Source organism: Perca fluviatilis, chromosome 17, assembly GCF_010015445.1.
Source record: "Perca fluviatilis chromosome 17, GENO_Pfluv_1.0, whole genome shotgun sequence".
Lineage (NCBI taxonomy): Eukaryota > Metazoa > Chordata > Actinopteri > Perciformes > Percidae > Perca > Perca fluviatilis.
In genome coordinates this window covers 27,632,101-27,654,711 of record NC_053128.1, presented here as the reverse complement: position 1 = coordinate 27,654,711, position 22,611 = coordinate 27,632,101, and the positions used below count along the sequence as shown (strand labels likewise).

Sequence of the window (22,611 nt, the reverse complement as noted above, 5' to 3'; positions counted from 1 at the left end):
ATCAAGAAGCAATTGAGTTTTTATCTTCTAAAGCTTTTCTGCCTGTAAATACTCCTTAAGAGTGATTACATGCTTTTGGAACAACAGAGATAAGATGCACCTTCTGCTGTGTGAGAGAGTGGAACGAAAACAAAATGGTATTAACATATCGATGTGAGGGTTCCAGCCTAACAATGCCTTCTTGAATGTGATCTTATATATCTGTGGTAGTCTGCCAACACAGAGAGGAAAATTGTTGGGGGTATCTTTTTCTTTTTTTTTTTTTTTTTGGTTAAGGTGTGATGATGAGCTGTCGGATTTCCCCCCTTCGGGTTCAACACATTCCAGACTGCACTGGTCAGTAGGATTTTAATCTGTTTTCACAGGCACAACACAGACAGACACAATCTTGTTTTGGCATTCCAGTCCCACTTCACTCTGAGACCTTCAGTGTCTCCTTGTGGGCATACCAGAGGGAGAATCAAGGGTGGCAGACGTTTTGTGTCCCACATGTGCTCACCATCAAAATATCTGAGCCTCACGCCAGCTATCATATGTTTTATGCTGTCGTATCTTTTACACCATCCTATCTTCCTGGGGCATCACACTGGTGGCACACATAGCTTTGTCACAGCTGACAAAACAAAAACGGGGCGACGTCAGCGCCGGCGAATCCCAGTGTTGATTCAGCAGAGGAAAATCAAGAGTGTTTGTCACTCTGTAAGGCAGACTTCACAGGGCCGCGTCAAAGTGCAGGATCAAGTGTGAAAGACACACCAAAACCACTTTGAAAGAAGTATGAGGAGGAGATGAGATGTGACACTCATAATGACATGATGGAATAACGTGTCAGAAGGGGTAGATCACCACAAGCGGGGCATGAGAAGTGCAAAAGTGGTCTGCAGCCGAGCTGAGAAACTCACAGGGCCTCTGGTTTTAGATGAACGGCACACAGTGGCAACATCTAATTAAATGAGCTATCCCATGATTTCGAAACGCTAAGTTCTGATTGTAGAGTAAACTTACAGAACAAGCGAGTGACAAATTTGTAGCCTCAGCAATGTAAGAAGTGCTTTCTCAGAAACATAAAATAATCATGTGGTATTCTCGTAGTCGCCCATTACCAAAATCCCAGTTTAAATTCCATTTAACAGCCACTTGTCTCCTTTTTTAAAGCACATATACACTTGAGTTCACACAGTCACTTAGAAAACATTAGAAACCACTTATTCTTAAAAAGCAAAATAACAAAAAGTAGATTATGTTTTTAAAATTTAAACATGCGAGTGGCTCACACAGTTGCCTCGGGCGGGCCATATGGAGTGGACGGTTACCAACTAAATAATTCAGTAAAATACGACCTCAAATCTCAAAAGCCACTCATTAATTAAGCATTAAAGTTCATTCTGGTCGTTTGACAGGGAAAATCCTAACTCAAGGTCCACTTACTGGCTTTTTCTGGAGCTTTCAACAGTGAGTTTCAAAGCTCTGGAACAGGCGAGCAAGTGGACTTGGGTCAAAATTGATTTGTCAAACCACTCATTAATACTTTGTGAGACTTAGATAAGAAGATAGATACCACTCTTCTACATGTCCGTTAAATATAAAGCTAAATTAGCTTAGCTTAGTATAAAGACTGGAAACCGCTGGCCTGGTAAAGCTCACTAAATAACACAGTATATCTTTTTTGTTCTGTACAAAAACCAAAGTGTAAAAATGAAAAGTTGTGGATTTACAGGGGTTATGTTTTGGACTATTTCTTGGCCAGGCTAGCCGTTTCCCCTTGTTTCCTGTTTTTATGTTAAGCTAACTTTCTCCTGGTTGTAGCTTCATATTCAGAAAACGGAGTGGTATCAATCTTTATATCTAACTCTCGGAAGGAAAGTGAATTTTCCAAAACTATTCCAATAATGGTAAACTCATACCCAGCTCAGTTCAGGATTATTGTTTCACAATCATACTGTACAAACAGTAGAGCCCACACTACGACATGAAAACCAACAACACAGCTTTGGCTTCTATGCTGATGGTTCTAACAATTAAAGAAAACAAGAGTCCGTGACATCTGACTCTATACAGCTCTCCTGTTATCCACAGTAAGCTGCATTGTTGTTTGCCTTGCTCAGATGCCAATCAATTCACATGGCAGGTTAAGGGTCACAGCCCACATTAGGACAGGGCCGCCCACTCTCTGCAGGGAGCATTTCCTGTGGTAGTCTGCGTGCCAGTGGGAGGAGGTCAATCGCCAAGAGGCCAAATGTCAAAGAGGGTGGATGTCTTAAGGAAATTAGTTTCTCCTGCTTAGATTCTAAATATGCAAAACATCCCTTTGGAAGTATCGGCTTTTTATTCTTTAGTATGTTAGTTTCCCAGGATGTGGTGACACTCTTTATCCACAGCAGCAGCCCAGGAGATATATCACCATAACTCTATTTGATTACCTCCTTGAGAACTTTACATTCATGAATGATTGGCATGTGGGAGTAATTGCAGAAGGCATAACAAAGGGGATACCTCAAGTGCACAAGAAATTCCTCACATTTTCCACCTCTAAACAGAAATACACTGCTTACCCATAAAGCACCTACTCGTTAACTGGAAGGGGAACAAATAACGTAAAAAACACACAAAAAACACTTAATATTAGCATCCGGAAACAGTTTCACAGCATTTTGGCCACTTTATTATGCTATTTTTTTGTGTTCCAGAACCAAAAAAAAGAAATAAATTAGATAACACATCTTAAGCCTCTGCCAGTAGGCACTTTGCAAAAACAAAGTAGAGCACACTTAATTTAAAGGCTTTTAAACTTGAAATATAACATTTTGGCTATATAGGGGCAATGCGCACATCACAACATTGACCTATTATCACCTTATAAAAAGGTCTTGTTAGCAAACGGTTGCTTATTTGCACATCCAGCAGATATGGAGCACCATTAGCATTCATTTGCAGTCGCGTTTCTGGCAACTTTACAAACGTAACTCCAATATTCGCTCTCCTTTTAGCTTTGTTTTTGCTCTCCACGTGTGGCCTCATTATCTTGCACATTACTCTGTGATTTGGTGACATATAGTTCCCTACAGAAATCTTGTCCTGGCGATGGTCACATGTTTAAAAAGGTAACCTCTAACATTTTGCTCTCTCCTGTACAATCATTGAAAAAGCTCCAAAAAGACACCATCGTTTGCTTGGTATTGAAATATTTCTCTCAGGTTTAAAAACAGCCATTTTTTTTGTTTGACAGCTTTGCGGCTTCTCACTGGTAGACAAATGAAGTGCAAATACCTGAAACTGCAGGGAGGTATAGTCTTTACAAATCAGCAACATGTGTAGCTGACAGCATTTACTCAATCGCCTTAACTAAACCTCCGAAAGCAGAGCAGGGACACAGAGATCAATAACAACGGCAGCATCTGTCAGTCAATTAACGACTGTTAAGTTTCTCCGCTGGTTGATGAAAATGTAAAGAATCTAGTTGGTCATAAAAAATAAAATCTATAAATCCTCATCCTCATCGTCATTGCCATCTAAGCCCAGGGTCCCCAGGCTCCAGTGGGGCCTGGGTCACATCTGGGGTCATCACTGGGGAAGTTTATCGGCACGGCCCCCTTCTGGTATTGCTGAAGCCTACGGAGGAGGTAGTCTACTACTGTGGGGAACTGAGCGGATAGTTCATTCCTCTCCTCTGGATCTTTTTCTATGTCAAACAGCATCACGGACTTCAGTGGATCCACCCTGGAGCGGCTCGACTCGGAGCTGTTGTGGCCGGGCCGCGGGAACCAAACGTCACAGCCTTCGAGGAAATAAGATGGACGTTAGCAGCAGTAAGAACATTTACACAAGTACCGTACTCTTTGAGGTACTTTACTTGAGTATTTCCATTTAATGCTATTTCAAAAGTTCTTGTTGGAGCCATTTCATTGGCAACCAGCATGTGACGCTGGGGGTGGAAAAAAAAGTTTACTTCAATGTGGCCTAATTGGTTCAGCTGTGGTGCGCACAGCAAGGTCACAGTTTTTAGACCGTGGTTAGGTGTATGGTGAAAACGTGGTTAAGTGTATGATGACGTGGTAAGACTAAAAGATGAACTATTATGTTTGATTAGTTTTGTTTTTCATTTAAAATAAACAGATTGTCATATCCAGCTTTAAGTTTTGAACTCCTGCGTATCTACACCGAGGCCACGCGTTAATTACCGACCAAACAAAACAAAGGAACAAATGTCCGCCAACACTTCTACTGCAGTACATATCAGAGGGAAATATTGTACTTTTTACTGCAGTGCATTGAAAAGACAAATGATAAGCTTATAAAATACAATGCATTGTTAAAGAATAAATCAGTGGCTCCTGACATTTTTGGCTTGTGACCCTTACAAAAAACCAGCATCTAGTTGAGGCCAGTCACATTTTAGATGTCTATAAGTAATTCATTTAGAAAGGGCAAAAAAGGGTAAAATTATCCAATAATTTACAAAAAGATAATACAGTTTGGGTGTGTTTTATCTTCTTTTTTTTCTGCAATAAATCATCTCACAACCACCCAGATTTATCTTGTGACCCTTTGGAGGGGCCCGATCCCTAGATTGGGAACCATTGGACTAAACTAACTGTATATAAAGCAGGCAAAACTAGTTTCACCTCTGCTGTCTTTTCTACATAACAAGTACTTTTACATGGATACTTTAAGTACATTTGGCTGATAATGCTTCTGTATAACATAATGCTTCTTCCACCACTGATTAGCAGAGATAAGAAGTCAATGTGTTTCCGTGCATAAGCGTGTTTGATTTCACGCTTCCCACTTAGACTAAACATGTCATTACGGGCGACAGGAGATACTGACCTGGGTAGCCAGTCAGCAGCTTCCAGTTTGAGGATCGAATGGCGGCGTGAATGGACACATTGAAGCCAGAGTTGGCCCGGGAGGCTCCGCTGACCACCTGATCCAAAGTTAACTGACGCTTGGTGCCAGGACCTGCAGAGAGCAGAGGACGGAGCCGATCATGGAGGTCATAGAGCTTTAAAAATATGTATTAAACTAAAAAAACGCTGATTAAGACAATATTAAACTACCACGGGATACAAACGCCCTCTGTGGATGTCTATGTAAACCATACGAGTCGGTAGACTGGCACCAAATGTCAGTGCATACCTGGGAATCAAGTGAAGGTGTCAAAATAAATATACCAATAAGAAAGGCCTCTTTTTGTGCTGTAAAATCAACAGGGAAACAGCAGGACTTGAGCACTTTAAAACAATCCTTTCCTTTAAGAACAGAGATTGTTGTGTGTATGAATTTCCTCAAATACGTGGAACTTTTAGGGCTGGAGGAATTTGACAAATATGGTGGTAATGTGGTCTACTCAGCAGCACCAGTCTTTTCATTTCTGCCAAGCACAATGAATAATTTGCCATTGCTGCAGTTGGGCAGGTTTGAGCGGTAAGCAAACGAGGAACAAGGGTCAGCGTTACAAACTGGCATCATTTTTTCCAGTTTCATAAGGCAAAAGTAAATAATTTATCTTTGTTCTGAGGATGTCCAGACATTTCTGCAGCCTCCTGCCACGAGCTATTTCTGCTCTAACGGAAAATGTGTCCCAGAAGTGAGCACACCTCTTTTCCCTGGCCTTGAGAGTATTCTCAGGTTCACGCTGTGTTTGACCCCAACAATATGGTCCTGATTAGACAGATTTGCAAGTAATTTCAGCGTCCTAACGCTGTCAAAAACAAGTATTTCCTCACATTCTTAGCGTATAGACAAATCGCCACCCACACAAAGCCCACGTTCCCATCGTAGCTCGTTTTTATAGAGTAGATTCAACCACAGCGACATTTCCGATCTCAGCGTTTTTGCAACCACATGATAAAAGCTCTGACATTGAATTCTTCAGTGATCATTGCGCAAAATGACATGTGGGTCTCTTAATTGCTCTCACATGCATTAAGCTGGGTTACTCAACGTGGCGCAATCTCTGAACCTAGAAACCAGATTTGTATAAAACAATTAGACTTGCAGAGCTCTAATCCTTTGCATAAGAAGGGTAAAGTGCGGTATTGACATTATGCCAGATTCAGGTGTTAAAACGGTTATGTAAGCAGGCGGGTTAGGTTTAATTTCTAGCTCTTCTTACACTTGCTTCTTTAAGGAAAAGGGGCCTCAAAACCCCAACTGTTCATTTCTTACATTCATTCTTTGCATAAGCGCCTCAAAGCAGGGCCTTGCTCATCTGGATCCACAGCAGGAGAATCCACAAATGGGCTCAAGAAAAAGGAGGGAGGCGAGGGGGAGGAAGAGTGAGAAGAGACCCTGAGAGAGCAGAGGAGTATGGAGGGGAAATTTGGAGGCGATTTAAGGCTTGGGCCAAGTCCAGGGTTTCTCCGCGAGAAGTTCAGGGACCCCTCTGTGACCCATTTAGCCGGGATCCCTCTTCTCACCCAGAGTGAGAGCAAAGAAGGGGGATTTTGAAAAGCAACTTGAAAGGAGAAAGTATGTTAAAAGGGGACAAAGCTCTTTTATGAGCTAAATAGAGAAACCAAGAGAAGAAGCATGAAGGGAGAAAAGGAAGGAACAAACGTGGAGGAGCAGGGTCTCAAAGAGAGTCTGGGTTAATAGGAAAAGAGGAATCTCCGCCTTGAATGCATCAGGAGGAGCCGGTTGTCACTGTGGTGGCCGACAATAAAGAATCTAACATAAAACATGAATGCTTGTGAAGCAGCCGTGCTTTTCTCTCATCATCCAGAGGATTTAGATCGTAATGACCAACAGTAAACTTGGACGATAGTTTGAGCTCCGCTGGCTTATAGCTGTATAAACAGTGGTGTAAAAAGAAATGCAATAAATCAGTGATTAGACTAAAAAAATAAACTTTTTATGTAAACGGGCTATTTGGGTGTTTTCCCAGTAGTTCATGGTTAGATGAGGTTGTAGGTGAAAACGTCATTCTTTTGTGTATTGTCAAAAGGGATTATTTCAGCTTTACGGAGCGTTTAAGTGCCTTTCAGCTCATTGTTTTGTTTTTACGGCCCACAACTTTAATGTTTTAGTCCGCCAACCCCCCCATCAACCTTGTTTCCAGTTGCAGCAGTTAGTGACTGGCTGGTGAACATAGTGGAGCATTTAGCAGCTACAGATCCAGATATTTTTCTCAAGAGTTGGTGGAGACCAAAACAGAGCTAAAAAAGGAGGAACTTATGTCCAACTGGATGTGTAAATAGGCAACTGTTGGCTTTTATAAAGACTTTATAAAGAGAGGATAGGTCAGCGCACCCAAAAATAAATCAATTAATGCTGCTTTGAGCTGTAAAAAAAAGTTGACTTGAACCTTCTGGTGAAGGACAATCTTTTCGCTGTGTACCTGACACAGGTACAACACACGACGGTTCCTTACACATATTTACATTTAGTTACCTTACCTTTTGTACCTGAAATGCTGTGTCCACACAAAATGAGAGGCAAATTTTGCCTTGGGTTACTTGCCCTAGTTTAACCATAAGGGATCATTTGTGTTTATTTGCGTTCCTCGCTCGAGACGCGCCGGTGTAGATACCAACAACGTTTCTTTTCGTCCTCGACCATGGAGGAAATAACCACTACCACTGCTTTGTACTTGTTGTAGAAGTCTGAGATACGTTGGAAAACTAAACAGCGTCATGTCTGGGTTCATAACATCATCCGGAGGATAGGCTTTGGCGACACAGCGTTGCGCAAATTTTTCACTCAAGTTTAAAAATGTAAAAACTTGACCTTATGACATGAAAGCACAATGCAAATTTGGGTCTATTTGCTTCTTTGCATTGGACTTTGTATCTAATCGCGCTGCGCAAAACGTTTGAGTCACATTTGGTGTGAACACACCATAAGAGTAGTATTTCTCACCAGCCTCCCTCTAGTGAACGCCAACAAGTCTGAAGCTGAAGTTGAACCCAAATCTCTGTAACATTTGGCAGGTGACCTTCACCGTGGATTTAGTTGCAGACTATATTGTACATTTCATGTTAAATCAGGGCTGGCCGTCACTGTTACACACTGACTCAGGTGGACATGTGATCTATACTAACCTTTTAAGGTTCCAGTTTCATGTGATAGACACCAGCAACCCCTTAGAGCTTTATAAAAAAACAAACTCCTTTTTGCATCCAATTACCAATTTATACTGCAGTGCTACATACGGTATTGATAAGTTATAACTAGTCTTCTACCACACCTACTATATGCTGGAAGAGAAGAAAACTACTGTACTAAAATGTATTTCTTATTGCCATTATGTTATTTATGTTCAAAGTGCAGCAAAATGTCCTCCTCCAAATACTACTTTATATTTATTGTTTAACAAGAAAGAGAACCACTCACACAGTCCCACCAAACAAAAAAAAAAAAAAAAAAAAAAAAAAAAAAAACACACACACACACACACACACACACACACACACACACACACACACACACACACACACACACACACACACACACACACAATACTGAAAACAGTATAACAAATACCATTTTACCAAAATTAAAGGACCTCTACTGATAATAATCCAGACACCATGTGAGATTTGCCTCCAGCCAGATTCCTTATACACTCTTTATCCACTCAAAACAAATTTCAAACACTCATAATAAACGATGTGGATTTCTAATGTGAGTTTAGTCCAACGTTATGTAGCACTATGCTATTCTTAGGCCCCAGTCTGCTTTGACGCGAGTTAATTGGATTCACAATGTCTAGTGGATTTGTAAATCCCGGCTCAAACAATGAGCGTCTTGATACTACAACTTGGCCACAGTGGGAAGAGAGAGAAAACAGTAGAACTACAACATTAGAAATGAAGGGACGCACATCGCAGACATCGAAACATCGAAACACAGAGAGGAACATGAGGTTTTCATCACTGGGAGATGATTAATGGTTAAAGAAATGCTCTCCATTTCTCCGTACTGGTTTCCTCCAACAGACCAAAGACATGCAGGTTAGGTTTACCAACAATGAACTAAATGGTTGTCGGTCTATATTTGTCAGCCCTGTGACAGACTGGTGACCAGTCGCCTCTCTCCCAGTGTGAGCTGAGAAAACCTCCACTCCGCTCCCTGTGACCACGAACAAGATTTATAGATAAAGGATCAATGGATGAGTTTAAATCAGTAGTTCCTAACTAGGGTGAGAGGTCACCGGATGATTAAAAGAATATTAAAGGAGACATACACTACTGTTCAAAAGTTTGGGGTCACTTAGAAATTTCCATTCCACTCCATTACAGACAGAATACCAGCTGAAATCTGTTGCATTGTTTTTTTAACCAGGCCAGAAGTTTTCAGATGACATTATGTGCTTACATAATTGCAAAAGGGTTCTCCTATGCTTTCTCAGTTAGCCTTTTAAAATGATATCAGATTAGTAAACAGAAGTTGCCTTTGGACCATTGGATGAATGGTTGCTGATAATGGGCAATGTAGATATTACATTAAAGATCAGCCAATTCTTTCCATAACAGTCGAGAACCCTTTTGCAATTATGTAAGTTCATAATGTCATCTGAAAACTGCTGCCCTGATAAAAAAAAAAAAAAACAATGCAATGGGTCACTTAGAAATTCCCATTCCACTCCATTACAGACAGAATACCAGCTGAGATCAGTTGCATTGTTTTTTTTTTTTTTTTTTTTTTTTTTAAATGGAATGGAAATTTCTAAGTGACCCCAAACTTTTGACCGGTAGTGTATTATGCTCATTTTCAGGTTTATTCCTGTATTTAGGGTTTCTGCTAGGGATAAACCAGTTATCGGCCCAGGATATTTTTTGGCAGTTTGCAGATCAGCGTTTTATTAGCCTGATAACCAATGAAGTTAATTAATTAAAAAGTGCCCTACTTTGGCTCCGCTCAGCTCTGTCCCTCTGCTTCGGTCTCACTCACCACTAAGTCTGACTTAATGTCCCACCCACAACACTATCTGACTGTTACTGTGTATCATGTTGAAAGTTTCTAATTTGTCAAATAGTTTCTTAAAGCATCTAAACAAAGTTTTGTGTTGGATTTTGTAACATTCCAAAATCTTAATTTTTACTTGAAGATTTTCATTTTCACTGTATATGCATATCGGTTCCAAATATCGGTTATCGGTCTTATTAACTAATAATAACCAGTATAGGCCTTGAAAAAAAACAGCAGTGTGTATGTAAGCACTGCAGTAACGTGCCTGGAGCAGAGGACTATAAAAAAAATCAACTTGAGTCGAGAGTAGAAAAAACTTTTGGAAGGGGAGTGTTCAGAAGGGTCTGAAATCTGAGGGGTTTTTGGTTAAAGCAACACTAGAGAACTTCTCCCGCTTCGGTCCCCCTACATGTTGTCTCATTGGAACTACAGCTCGCGCTACCTGATCCGGCAAACATGCACAATGTAATGTAATGTAATGTAATGTAATGTAATGGACAATTCCGCTTCCAACCTGTAGGGGGACCGAAGCAGGAAAAGTTCTCTACTGTTGCTTTAAAGGGATTACTCTATATCCGTTTACCTCATTATTTGAAGCTTTGGCCACGTTTAATATGAACATCTGTAACATTAACATTATATATACTGTATGACAGAAACCAAGGAAAAGCATAATAGGTCCAATTTAAAAAAAACTAAAAGAGTCAGCAGCCGTGCTAGCAGCTCTGCGAGTCTTTACCTAAGCTGCTCGTATACAGCGTCAGAAGTGCTCGTTGGACGGTCAGATAACTTCAGAATCCATCTCCCCATTACACCTTTCCAACGCCAGGGCTTTGAACTTCTCTCTTACAAATAGTTGTGTCAAGAATGAAAAAAGAGAGAGCTGTGACTTCTCATGTGAACAACACTATGAATGTGTCCATGAGAGACTGTCTGAAAACGTGTGCCCTCATTCTCATATTTATGCAATATCACACCCAGTTGTTGTCGAGACATTTCAGCCGACGCACCAGTTTTGGTTGAACCGTTCACAAGTTAACTCACATCCACAGTCAAGGCCATAATGAAGGCTGTGATGAGGGGACATGATCCAGCATTCAATATTTACTGTACATGGAAACAAAATGTTTTACTTTATGTATTCTATACTCAAAAGTGTTCCATATTCTCACATTATCCTATAAAAAAAGCATGTTGCTGCTGCATTGGTATGACATAAACTGGACGCAAAGTGAGTTTCCAGATTTACATAAAGAAGTGATTTTGATCTCAGCCTGTTAGCAGGGAAGTGATGGGATCTCTGCAGCTTGTGTCAGCAAATGTTTGTATTTCACAAGATCGTATTTCAACATTAAAGTCAAAATTCTCTCTTTACCACATCTGGATGGGAGCGTGCGTACATACATGCTGTACATACACACTTACACAGCACAGGGCAGTTAGGAAACTCAACCTCAACTTTGTCCAAATCCACAAATGAAACCCTGCAGGAGGTATTAGTTCTTGTGAATATAAATCAGAGTGTAGACAGACTGGGGAAAAGCCCCGTTAGTGTGCAGTGAAACATGTGAACTTACATGGAGCGATGTCAACATACAGAGGGTCAATGTTGTGCAGCAGCTCCAGTCTGGGTGAGGCAAACCCTTTGCTGAAAGATAAAAAAAAAAAAAACTTAACATATGGATACACAACCCATCACTCACACACACACACACACACACACACACACACACACACACACACACACACACACACACACACACACACACACACACACACACACACACACACACACACACACACACACACACACACACACACACACACACACACACACACACACACACGTCTGACTCATGCATTGTAAAATCCACCGGGATCTGTAAATGTAAACCAGCTGGCCGTTGTTCACCAGGCAGTCATATGCTCTGACCGCACCTCACCACAGAGAAAACACACTGCTCTGACTGACCACAGTGTCTGATAACACAACTAAAATAACTCTCTCCTGCCTGCCTACTGTTCTCGGCCTTCATTTGGTTTTCATTCCACCGGCGAAGCTGCTGTTTTCTGCGACAGGCGAGCCAAATAAAAAAAATAAATAAATAAATGAAAATAATGAAACTCTAAAGCAGCGAAAACAAACAGCAGTTTGTGCCCTGCGTTGTTGTGCAGCTCACACGGCAGCGGCCAGCGGTCAGCTGACGTGCGTCAGCCAATCGAGTCAAGTGGAGGCTGTGAGTAGTAGTTTGCGGTCCAGGCTAAAGCCTCGATTTTCTGCTGGGGCTCTGCTGCAGCCCTCAATTTCACCTCCTTTCACTGAGTCCACATTTAGTTTACAAATATAATGTGTCAGTCAAACGGGAGTCGGTGTCAGCCTGTGTGATGACAAACTGACGTGGAAAGTGCATCTGTGGTCTGCCAACAGTTTCTTCGCAAAACATAATTAAATATATTACGCATAAAAGAGTTACAACATTTTTGAGCATGTTGCCACATAAAAGGATCTGCAGCTAAACTAATTCGCTTGGCCAATAGCAGGCTTTCATAAATCGTAGAAGCAGAGGTGGGGATGGAGAGAGAGGATAGGGAAGAAAGAGAGAAAGGGATGGAAGGACTACAGATTTGTGTGAGAGTGACTGATGGAATTTCCTTCTCCTTGAGCTCCCATTGCCACAGTAACAAAGGGCTTATTGAAGGAGCAGGGGCTCCTAAAAGAAAAAGACGCTGGGTCAGGCAGACAGGCAGAGGGAGTTGGTGCGGGTGCACATGCGAGCGCGGAAAAGAGGCACAAAGAGAGGGCAGGCTGTCAAAATTAAGAGCTGGTATCACTCACGCTGCGAACTCAGGCCACAGGCTGACCTGCCATCCAAGAAATCACTCTCAGCCGGGAGTTCGAGTCCCAGATGTGTGAAAAACCTTTACAGTACAAACCGCTCAGCTCACCTGATTGTGTTCCACACGTTGAATCCGTCCAGCGGCTTTGAACCGTTGGTGCTCCCTCCTGCCAGGCCGACAAGTGTCGGCAGCCAATCGGAGACGTGGATGAGTTCGCGGCTGACGGTCCCGGGTTGCTTCAGTAGCGGGCTGGCGACGAATGCGACTCCGCGGATCCCGCCTTCCCACAGCGACCACTTCCTCCCTCGCAGTGGCCAGTTGCTGCCACCGGTCAGCGTCTGACCTCCGTTGTCTAGGGACAAAATGTCATGACACAAGGAGAAAAAAAGATCGATCAGGGATTTCAAATCAGTAAATAGGAAAATAAAAGGCATAAAGAGGAGATCTGGGGAGGGGTCAGCGTACTGAATGCTGTAGAAGACTAACAATCTTCAGCCTCACTAGCCACATATAGAATCCAAACCAACCGACCAATGCAATATTTCCACAGAATGCTGATTTCATGCACTTCCAGTGAAGGAAAACATTTCATCTTTTCAGGCAAAAAGTAGAATTATGTGAGAATGAAAATACCTTCAGAGACGCAACCCACTGCTGGATAAATGGGAAGATTTTTGTTTACACTAAGGTTTGTGAAGGGAGCATTATGCGACCGCACCACATTTTAACGTTGACATGCTAATAATGCTGATGTTAGGCAGGTATAACGTTTGCCACGGTCACAATCTTAGATTAGCGTCTTAGCAGGTATTTGGCCATAAACCGAAATTGGACAAATTAAAGCTATAGTGCGTAGTTTCTGTCGCCCCCATGAGGAATTCTAAGTAATGACAACAAAACTGTCAGCGTGTCCACTTCCGTGATCGCGCCCACACGCCCACATGCCCACACGCCCCTCCCTTCAGAAGAGGTCATTATCTTCACTCGAGTTTCTGCGTGGGAAAGTCACCGGACGCCACAATCTTCTGAACATAGTCATACTGAGAAATCCAGAGAGAGTTGTGTGGAGCTGATAGTCTTCATTAGCTTTGTAGCAACTCATTTGGCAATGGCTTAAATATAACGGACGTTTATTAATATCAAAAAGTTACGCACTAAAGCTTTAACATTTTGACCTAATGATGGAGCTAGAGGAAAGATCAGAGGATCCCCAAAGTAATTACAATTCATCCTAAAGGGAAACATGGATGTTTGTACCAAGTTTCATGGCAATCCATCCAAAATTTGTTGAGACACTCACTCCGGGAATTCAGCAATGACACACACACACACACACACACACACACACACACACACACACACACACACACACACACACACACACACACACACACACACACACACACACACACACACACACACACACACACACACACACACACACACACACACACACACACACACACACACACACACACACACGTCCAGTATAAACACACTTGCCCAATCACATCCAGGAAGGGCTCCCTGTGTCATGTGAGTCCAGGAAGTAGTTTGTACGGATTCCCGAGCTGTTCTGGAAAAGACTGTAATGCCTTTTCAAGCTGCTTTGGCTCTACAGGCCGATATTCTCTCTCTCTCTCTCTCTCTCACTCTCAGTTTCACCTAAAGCTCTCTCGCTTAATTTGCTTACAGTAAATTCCCGGTGAGGCAGAAACTTTCATCATAAAGGAATTTCAAGGTTAGGGCTCATTTATTTCCTGTTGAGCCGGATACATGTGGGTCAATTATAACAGCTTGAAAATGACTAAACTGTTGTACATAAATCCATTGGTAGACCTTACTCAAGACGTTTTTTGGTAAGGGATGTTTATATGACTTTATATACTGGTCGGGTATTACATAACCAGTGCATCACATTGACACAGAAGGAAGCAGGAGGCGTCACATCAGCAGAGTCGGTGTCTGCCCGGCATATGGCTGGCTGAATCCTCCCAGTCAGAGCCAACCAAATGTGTGGAAGAAGAACAATGAAAACAGGCCACCTACCGCAGGCATAAAAAAAACTTGCACTTTACTTTCACAGCATTGTTCCTGACTTCTAATTACCCTTTAAAACTCCTAAAAATAACCCTAAAAAAAAAAAAAAGGAGTTACCTAGTTCAGATGCAATTCATTAGAAGTTCCATATGTGGAAACCTGAGAGCAGGCGCATGTTAAGATGATGCTGCATGCCGTCATCTTTGGCCCTAATATGTTCTTCACCAAAAAGGTCTATATGATGGGTTCACGGTTCAACCGTACACTGGAGACTCCAGTGGTGTATAGATGGAGAGACGAGCCAATTAAATTGTTCCTTCAGTGTGCTTTCTGTCTGGAAATCTCCACACCCTGCTTGACAGAGATCCTGACCGAAAATCCTGATAGAGCAAACACAGCAAAACACTGCTCTCTAGTGGACATCCAGAGTATTACAAGAACACGTTAGTTAAAAACAGCCCTGGAAATGTTGGACCATTAAAAGGTCCAATGTGTAGGAATTTCTCCCATCTAGCGTTGAGATCATATATGGCAATCAACTCTCTCGCACGACGCAGTTCAAAGTACGTATTACAGCTACGGTAGCCTTTTTATTTTATCTGGGCGAAGAAGACTCCTGTTCCTGTGATTTGGATTTTGAATACGTGTGGTTCTCCATGTTTCCTTCATTACACTTGCCGGGGCCTGGAAGCTACGATACCCATTAGCAGCATTAGCAGCAGCTGGGAGTTTATTGCGTGACAGCAAAAATGCGAAAGGCGGAGCAGTATGTCCTGTATGTCCCTTACCGGCTAACGTATTTCAAGATGGAGCATGAATATGGAGCGTCTACCCCAATTGATGGTGGTGGTAAATATTCATGAAAAAAGGACAAGTTTGTGGACGGGCAACACAGATTTTGATAATGAACAACTAAACACTGTTACACACTGGACCTTTAAGGAAAGACATTGTTTGCACTGGTCAATTTTGAGATTTTGGGTTATTTTGCTTCCATAACATGTGTTCATTCGGAGTAGTGGGGGGGAACAAAACACCCAAAATACACATTTAGGTGTTTATTTGACTACTTTGTCTATTCCTTTGTCCTAAATTTACCAAAAGTTAGCAATACATAATGTCTCATTTGCATATTTAACAATAACATTTAAGAAAACTTGGAATTAAAAAAAAATAATTGTCTTCATGGAAGTTATTAACTATCTAGTAGTCATTTTCTTTTACCCTATTCATCTGTAGTGTGTTGCAAAATGTCTGGATTTTTGTTTTTCTCAGAATAAGTTTTTCTCATACTCTGAGACACAAATCTCCACTTCAGTAGCATTTACATTCACCAAACCTTCCAGTTCATTCCTATCTACAGTATATTCTAAAGGGGTTTGTTCATATATCATTCACAGCCTCTCCGCTGTGGAGATACTGTAGGTCTGGCAATGCGAGACTATTTACAGCCTGATTTAAAGAACATTTTATTCCTAAAAACATGGTGAAAATGGATATTTAAAATTTTTTTTTTTAATGGCTATTGACAGTATTTTCTGATTCATGGAGTAATAAAAAGAGATATCCAGAATCCTCTCTGTAAAAATATCTACAAACTCTAATATGTCAACAAAATGAAGAATTTTAAACCTGGTTTAATCCAATCTTCACATTTCTGTTCTAGAAAGGTATGCAAATTAGCACATATTTAACAAGACAATTCCTTATTTGCATAACAACAAATGATAAATGATTGTCTTAATGTAAGTTATCAGCTGGGCAAGTTTCATGTTGATACTATAATGTATCTATTAGTTAAAAGATTTACCCCCATTTACCGGTAGTGTCTCACTTAAACATGCAAGGATATTGGTTCCATGTGCTTACCTCCTGACCATGTTGTGCAATCAAATGTGTTATCTAACCCTCTGATGCTTTAACTCAATTAACCCGTCACCTGAACTCTTCTCAACCCTGAAGAACTGGCTTTGATGCACAAAGAAAATGTGGTTTTCGAGTCTGCGGACATAAAACATAATTGCTCTTATGTAGCACTCAATGATTTGGTTTCCATTCTGGCGCGCTATAAAAGCTGTGGAAAATATATAAGCATTCCCAGAGGCGTTCACCCGATTATCCTATTTATGTGCTCTTTCATTGCAGGTTTCCATTTAAAACGTTAGTTAGTTCACGCCAATAAAGTACGACGATCCAGTGCGTCAGCAACGTGCAGCATTTTCTTACGTCTTATAACGTTTTCAACGAGATTCTACAGGAGATGAATTGCTCATTATCCAGCTACTCTTTCCAAAAACACACCTGTTGAGAACACCAGGATCGTGTTGTCCCAAAGCCCTCCCTGCTGCAAAGCCAGAGTGATGTTGCCCACTGCCTCGTCCATGGCCGACACCATGCCGGCATACAGCCTGCGATTGGGGTCTTTGATGAAACTGTAGGGGGCCACGTAGCGCTGGGGCACCTGCAGGGGTGCATGGACTGCCTGCAACGCCACGTAGAGGAAGAGCGGCTGAAAGATAAAGAAAAAACAGCATGTGAGACTCTCCTCCTGTAACAACAATCAGAAATAATTCATGTCAATTAGGAGTCATCTATTCTTCCGAGAGATAAAGTTAATCAGATGATCAAAAACAGGCTTTACTGCTCTACATTGTGACACTGTGTGTGTGTGTGTGTGTGTGTGTGTGTGTGTGTGTGTGTGTGTGTGTGTGTCTCTCACACCTTGTTAGAGTTGTGTTTTCCAATGATGCTGGTGGCCCTCTGGGTGAGCAGCTCAGTGGAATAGACTCCTTTGTATCCGACGGCGACCTCTTCTCCTTCCCGCAGGTCCAACGCACAGCGAGTCAGCTCCAGAGCGGGGACGGGAACACAGCGGACATGAGTGAAGTAATCCTCGCTGCCCGTCAGGTAGCCTGGAGCGCACATGAATCCAAATATAAAACCGTGTAATAGAGCTGCAAAGATGAATCAATTGATTGATTAAATCAATCGCCAACTATTTTGATAAATGGATTAAATCGGGTTGAGTTATTTATTTATTTTTTTATTCCAGCTTCTTGAATGTGAAAATGTCCAAGTTTCCTCTTCCCTATATGACAGTAAACCGAATATCTTTAAGTTATGGACAAAACAAGACGTTTGAGGAGGTTATCTTGGGCTTTGGGGAAAACTGATCAACATTTTTCACCATTTTCTGACATTTTACAGACTAGAGGTGCAAAGATTAATCGATTAGTTGTCAACTATTAAATTAATCGTCAACTATTTTGATAATCGATTAATCAGTTAGAGTAATTTTTTATTAAAAAAAAGTAAGATTTCTCTGATTACAGCTTTTTAAATGTGAATATTGTTCTAGTTTCTTCTCTCCCTTGTGACAGTAAACTGAATATCTTTGAGTTATGGACAAAACAAGACATTTGTGGACATCATCTTGGGCTTTGGGGAAAACTGATCAACATTTTTCACCATTTTCTGACATTTTACAGACTAGAGGTGCAAAGATTAATCGATTAGTTGTCAACTATTAAATTAATCGTCAACCATTTTGATAATCGATTAATCAGTTAGAGTAATTTTTTATTTAAAAAAAAAAGTAAGACTTCTCTGATTCCAGCTTTTTAAATGTGAATATTGTTCTAGTTTCTTCTCTCCTCTGTGACAGTAAACTGAATATCTTTGAGTTATGGACAAAACAAGACATTTGTGGACATCATCTTGGGCTTTGGGAAACACTGATCCACATTTTTCACCATGTTGTGACATTTTATAGATCAAACAACTAAATCGATAAATCGAGAAAATAATCAACCAATTAAATCGACTATGAAAATAATCGTTAGTTGCAGCCCTGATGTGTCATATTAGGAATAAAACTGCATCCATAGTTACATCAAAGGCTTTATATTTAATCAAATATACCAAAGTATGTGTCAAAGCCGCGGCGTGTGGGCAGGCAGTCCTTCTTGTACATGCCCAGGTGCCACTTGCCCACCATGTGCGTGGCGTACCCCGCCTCCTTCATCAGCTGGGGCAGCATTTTCTCATCCAGAGGCACACAGTAGGGCTGACAGGGCCAGATGATCTGATGCTGCATGCCCGTGTGGATCTGAGGTTGAAAAACAAACCCATATTGTTAGGAATCCGATAATGGCACAAAAAAAGATGTAAGAATAGCAAAAATGGGGAACCATCAGCTTCAGTGGTGACAGTGACGCAAACACAAGTTTCAAAATAACGACTTTTGTCCTCTTTTGTTCTACTTTCCACCAGTGTCCAAGTTAGATTGTTATCGCTTAAAAGTTCTTCTAATACACGGAAAAGTGTACAAACACAAAGTCCTGCCCTGGAGGTGACTTGTCATCATGATGCAGCAGAGGCTCCTTTAGTATGAAGTTTCTTATGAATAATAACTTCACATTTAAAGCTTCTTTAAAGTTGATTTTTTTTTTACAGTAAATGCAATTCTCTTGTTGCTTTCACACAGAATTCAAATGTAGAAGTATCTATAGCTGCCCAGTGATACACTGATTGGTCGCTTTTGTTATGATCTGTATTAGTCTCAGGAGTGTTAATGCTCATTGTGTAATGTCCTGAGTTTTTAAGTTAGTTAACACTCTGGGAAATAGGCTGAGGTGTGTGTGAGGCACCTTCAAAAAGGAGACGGTCCTGGAACACAACATGCCCTTATCACGTGGCTACCTAGACTCTCTCAATATTTGTACTTGAATTGAGTATTTCCACTTTCTGCTCTGTTATACTTGTACTCCACTACTTCTACTACATCTCAGAGATAAATATTGTAGTTTTTACTATGCTCCATTTGTCTGACAGTTTTCCAGGGTTTCCCCCCCCCAGTGTATTGCAAGCCTGGTGGTCCACCGGGCCTAAGTTGCCCCACCAGGACAAGGCCACTGGGAATTATGTTTACATATATTTGTCAAATCTCCAGTTAGATTTTAGCACTGATTTAATGTATGGCCCTATGGAATCTGTCTTATAGCTCTTTTAAATTCTCAGTTTCACGATTACTTCCATGATTCTGTTATCACAGAAACTATTGTGCTCTACATTAATGCTTCCATCAGTCTGTAATCTGTGACCGGCCCCAGCAGAACCCTAGTCGGAAAAAAAAAGACACTTGCCACCGGATATCCTAATTTTGTAAAGGAATTGGTACAAAAAAAAATGTTCAGACATTCATTTTCCCCTCAGGATGAACTGTAAGGACTCATCCCTTACTTTACCTTTTTGTGTACAGTGTTTGTATTTGCTTATATTGTCAAATTGGTGAAGCCATTTCCTTAACTTTCTTGTGTTTTGTCAATTTGCATGTGTCTCCTTAAGTTGAATTGGAGTCCAGCTTTTGCAAAGGAGGAGCTGGATGAGATGACATTTTCACCTGACAGCAACATAGTAACCTGGATTAGATAAAGCACATTTCAACCCCCATTTTATGCAACTTCATACTTCTACTCCACTACATTTGTCTGACAGTTTTAGTTACTTTTCAGATGTTTATGTTGATTGTTTGTGATCAACTGAAGGTTGATGTGTTGAGGAAATTCTCCTACTTGTACAGTGTAGTGTATTGCTATCTTTACTTAAATTACGGATCTGGGTACATCATCCACCGCTGCCTGGTCTGTACCCACCTTTAAGCCTAGAAACACAGCCCCGATGCAGGCAGCAGGGCTGTGGGTCTCACCTGGTATCTCCCGGTCATCAGCTGGTTCCTGGAGGGGGTACACAGAGGCTGAACATAGTAGTTCTCCAGGCGGACTCCTGCTGCTGACAGCTTGTCCAGGTTCGGGGTGCTGATCTCCGAGCTGTGGTAGCCGACATCATGCCAACCGAAGTCATCTGCCAGGATAACCACGATGTTGGGCTGCTGAGCCGCTAACACCACAGGAAAGCTTACGAGAATCGCGGCTATTATAAGCGAATAAGCTAACGGTGTTCTATCCATCGTCAAGTTTCTTAGTTATGAACTAGTTTGTCACAAAGTACACGAGGACGTCTGTTTGGTTGTATTTAACGGTAAAAGAAAGATAAACATGGCGGATATGAGGCTTAGCTAAGTGGTTGTCGTAACTTCATGACTTCGTTGTAATAATATCTCATGTAAATGACTGAACTATAAAAGTTTCAACCGCGTCTGCCTGTCACTTCCGTGTTCCGCAGATTAAAAACACTGCCTGAACTACTGCAGCCAATCAGATCACACACAAAAAAAACAGCCAATCAGATGCCTGGAAAAACAGCCAATTGCATGTAGTTTTGAATAAATTGATCATTAGAAAATTAATCTGCAACTGTTTGGATTGATTCATTGTTTCAGTCACTTTTCAAATCAAAATGCTTCAAAATTGGCTGCTTTCTCTATTTGTTTAGTATTGCGCTTGAATGTATATTATCAAATAGTACACTATATCATGGTATTCTATTCGATTTTCACTATATATACTTCATAATATTGTATCATTAATGTATAGTGTATGTATAGCACAGTATACTATATTGTATAATTCATAGTGTGTGTATAGTGTATGTAGTTAACAAGCAGGGGCCGCTGTTGCATAGATGTTGCTATGCACAAGTGGTTCTTACTGTTTACATTATTTAGACTTCAAAGCAGGCAAATTAGGAAAAACAGACTTTTGAGAGAGGGCAATTTGAAATACAAATTCCTTCATGGAAAAATTCATAGTCACGGAAGTCAGACTGGGGGGGAGAGGGGACTGAGAGTGGTGTGAGGAGGGCCCAAAAAGATGCTAGAGTGGATGCGGGGAGGGGCCGCTAGAAAATGCCTTTCTACAGGGCCCAGAATTTTAATTGTTTAATTTTTATATTTTACAAAATTTAAACGGAAAGATTTTATTCATTCCATTCATCCATCATCATCTTCATCATGAATCAAATCATCCTCACGGTATGTTTTTCAGACAGTGGAGTAGGTTAAAGTGTAATTTTTGGTTCTTGAAGGTTAAACTAGTCAGATACCAGATGAAGAAGAAGACTGGGACTCTGAGGAAGAGTGGAGGAGAAGTTATGACACACAAACCCCAAATACAAGACAGTGAGTGCATTGCTTTAATTATCAAGGTATTACTGTAAACCAATTTAATTACATATTCATAAAAAATAACAGATTTATAAACAATCTTTGTACAAGTTTGCAAGCATTCTTTCTATTTTGGTAATCTGTGATTATATTCTTTATCACTTTTATCACAGTGTCAAAATTCTCTTATGACTAAACGAAATGCAGCTGCATCCTTTTTTTTTGTTCAAAATAAACGCAAAAGGCATTTTTCATTTTCAAGATACAACCATCCTTCACAAAAAGAGAGCCATATGTTGACCTGTAAAACATTAACATCTATTCAAGGAATTACAATTACAAAACTTCAATTAATCTTTCAGCACTGTAAGACATTGTGTGGTGCAAGAACATTAAAGGTCCCATGGCATAAAAATTTCACTTCATGGAGGTTTTTTAACATTAATATGCGTTCCCCCAGCCTGCCTATGGTCCCCCAGTGGCTAGAAATGGTGATAGGTGTAAACCGAGCCCTGGGTATCCTGCTCTGCCTTTGAGAAAATGAAAGCTCAGATGGGCCAATCAGGAATCTTCTCCTTATGAGGTCATAAGGAGCAAGGTTACCTCCCCTTTCTCTGCTTTGCCCGCCCAGAGAATTTGGCCCACCCATGAGAAAGAGAGAGACATCATGGCTTTCAAACGAGCAAAGTGGCAGTTGGTCAAGGCCACACCCCCACTCTCCACCTTGCCCCCTCTCTCCTCCTCAATAGCTACAGACA

The 22,611-nt window shown here is 41.1% G+C and overlaps 1 protein-coding gene across 1 annotated transcript; it reads right to left on the bottom strand.

Moving 5' to 3' along the window:
* Positions 1 to 2,622: 2,622 nt before the first annotated feature.
* Positions 2,623 to 20,975, bottom strand: arsb (arylsulfatase B). Its single transcript, XM_039780630.1, has 8 exons — positions 20,498 to 20,975; positions 18,712 to 18,898; positions 17,512 to 17,702; positions 17,092 to 17,299; positions 12,859 to 13,102; positions 11,490 to 11,560; positions 4,828 to 4,959; positions 2,623 to 3,775 (listed from the first exon to the last, which is right to left on the bottom strand). The coding sequence occupies exons 1-8, from the start codon at positions 20,756 to 20,758 to the stop codon at positions 3,510 to 3,512; spliced, it is 1,560 nt and encodes a 519-aa protein (XP_039636564.1). The 5' UTR covers positions 20,759 to 20,975; the 3' UTR covers positions 2,623 to 3,509.
* Between the last annotated feature and the right edge of the window lie 1,636 nt (positions 20,976 to 22,611).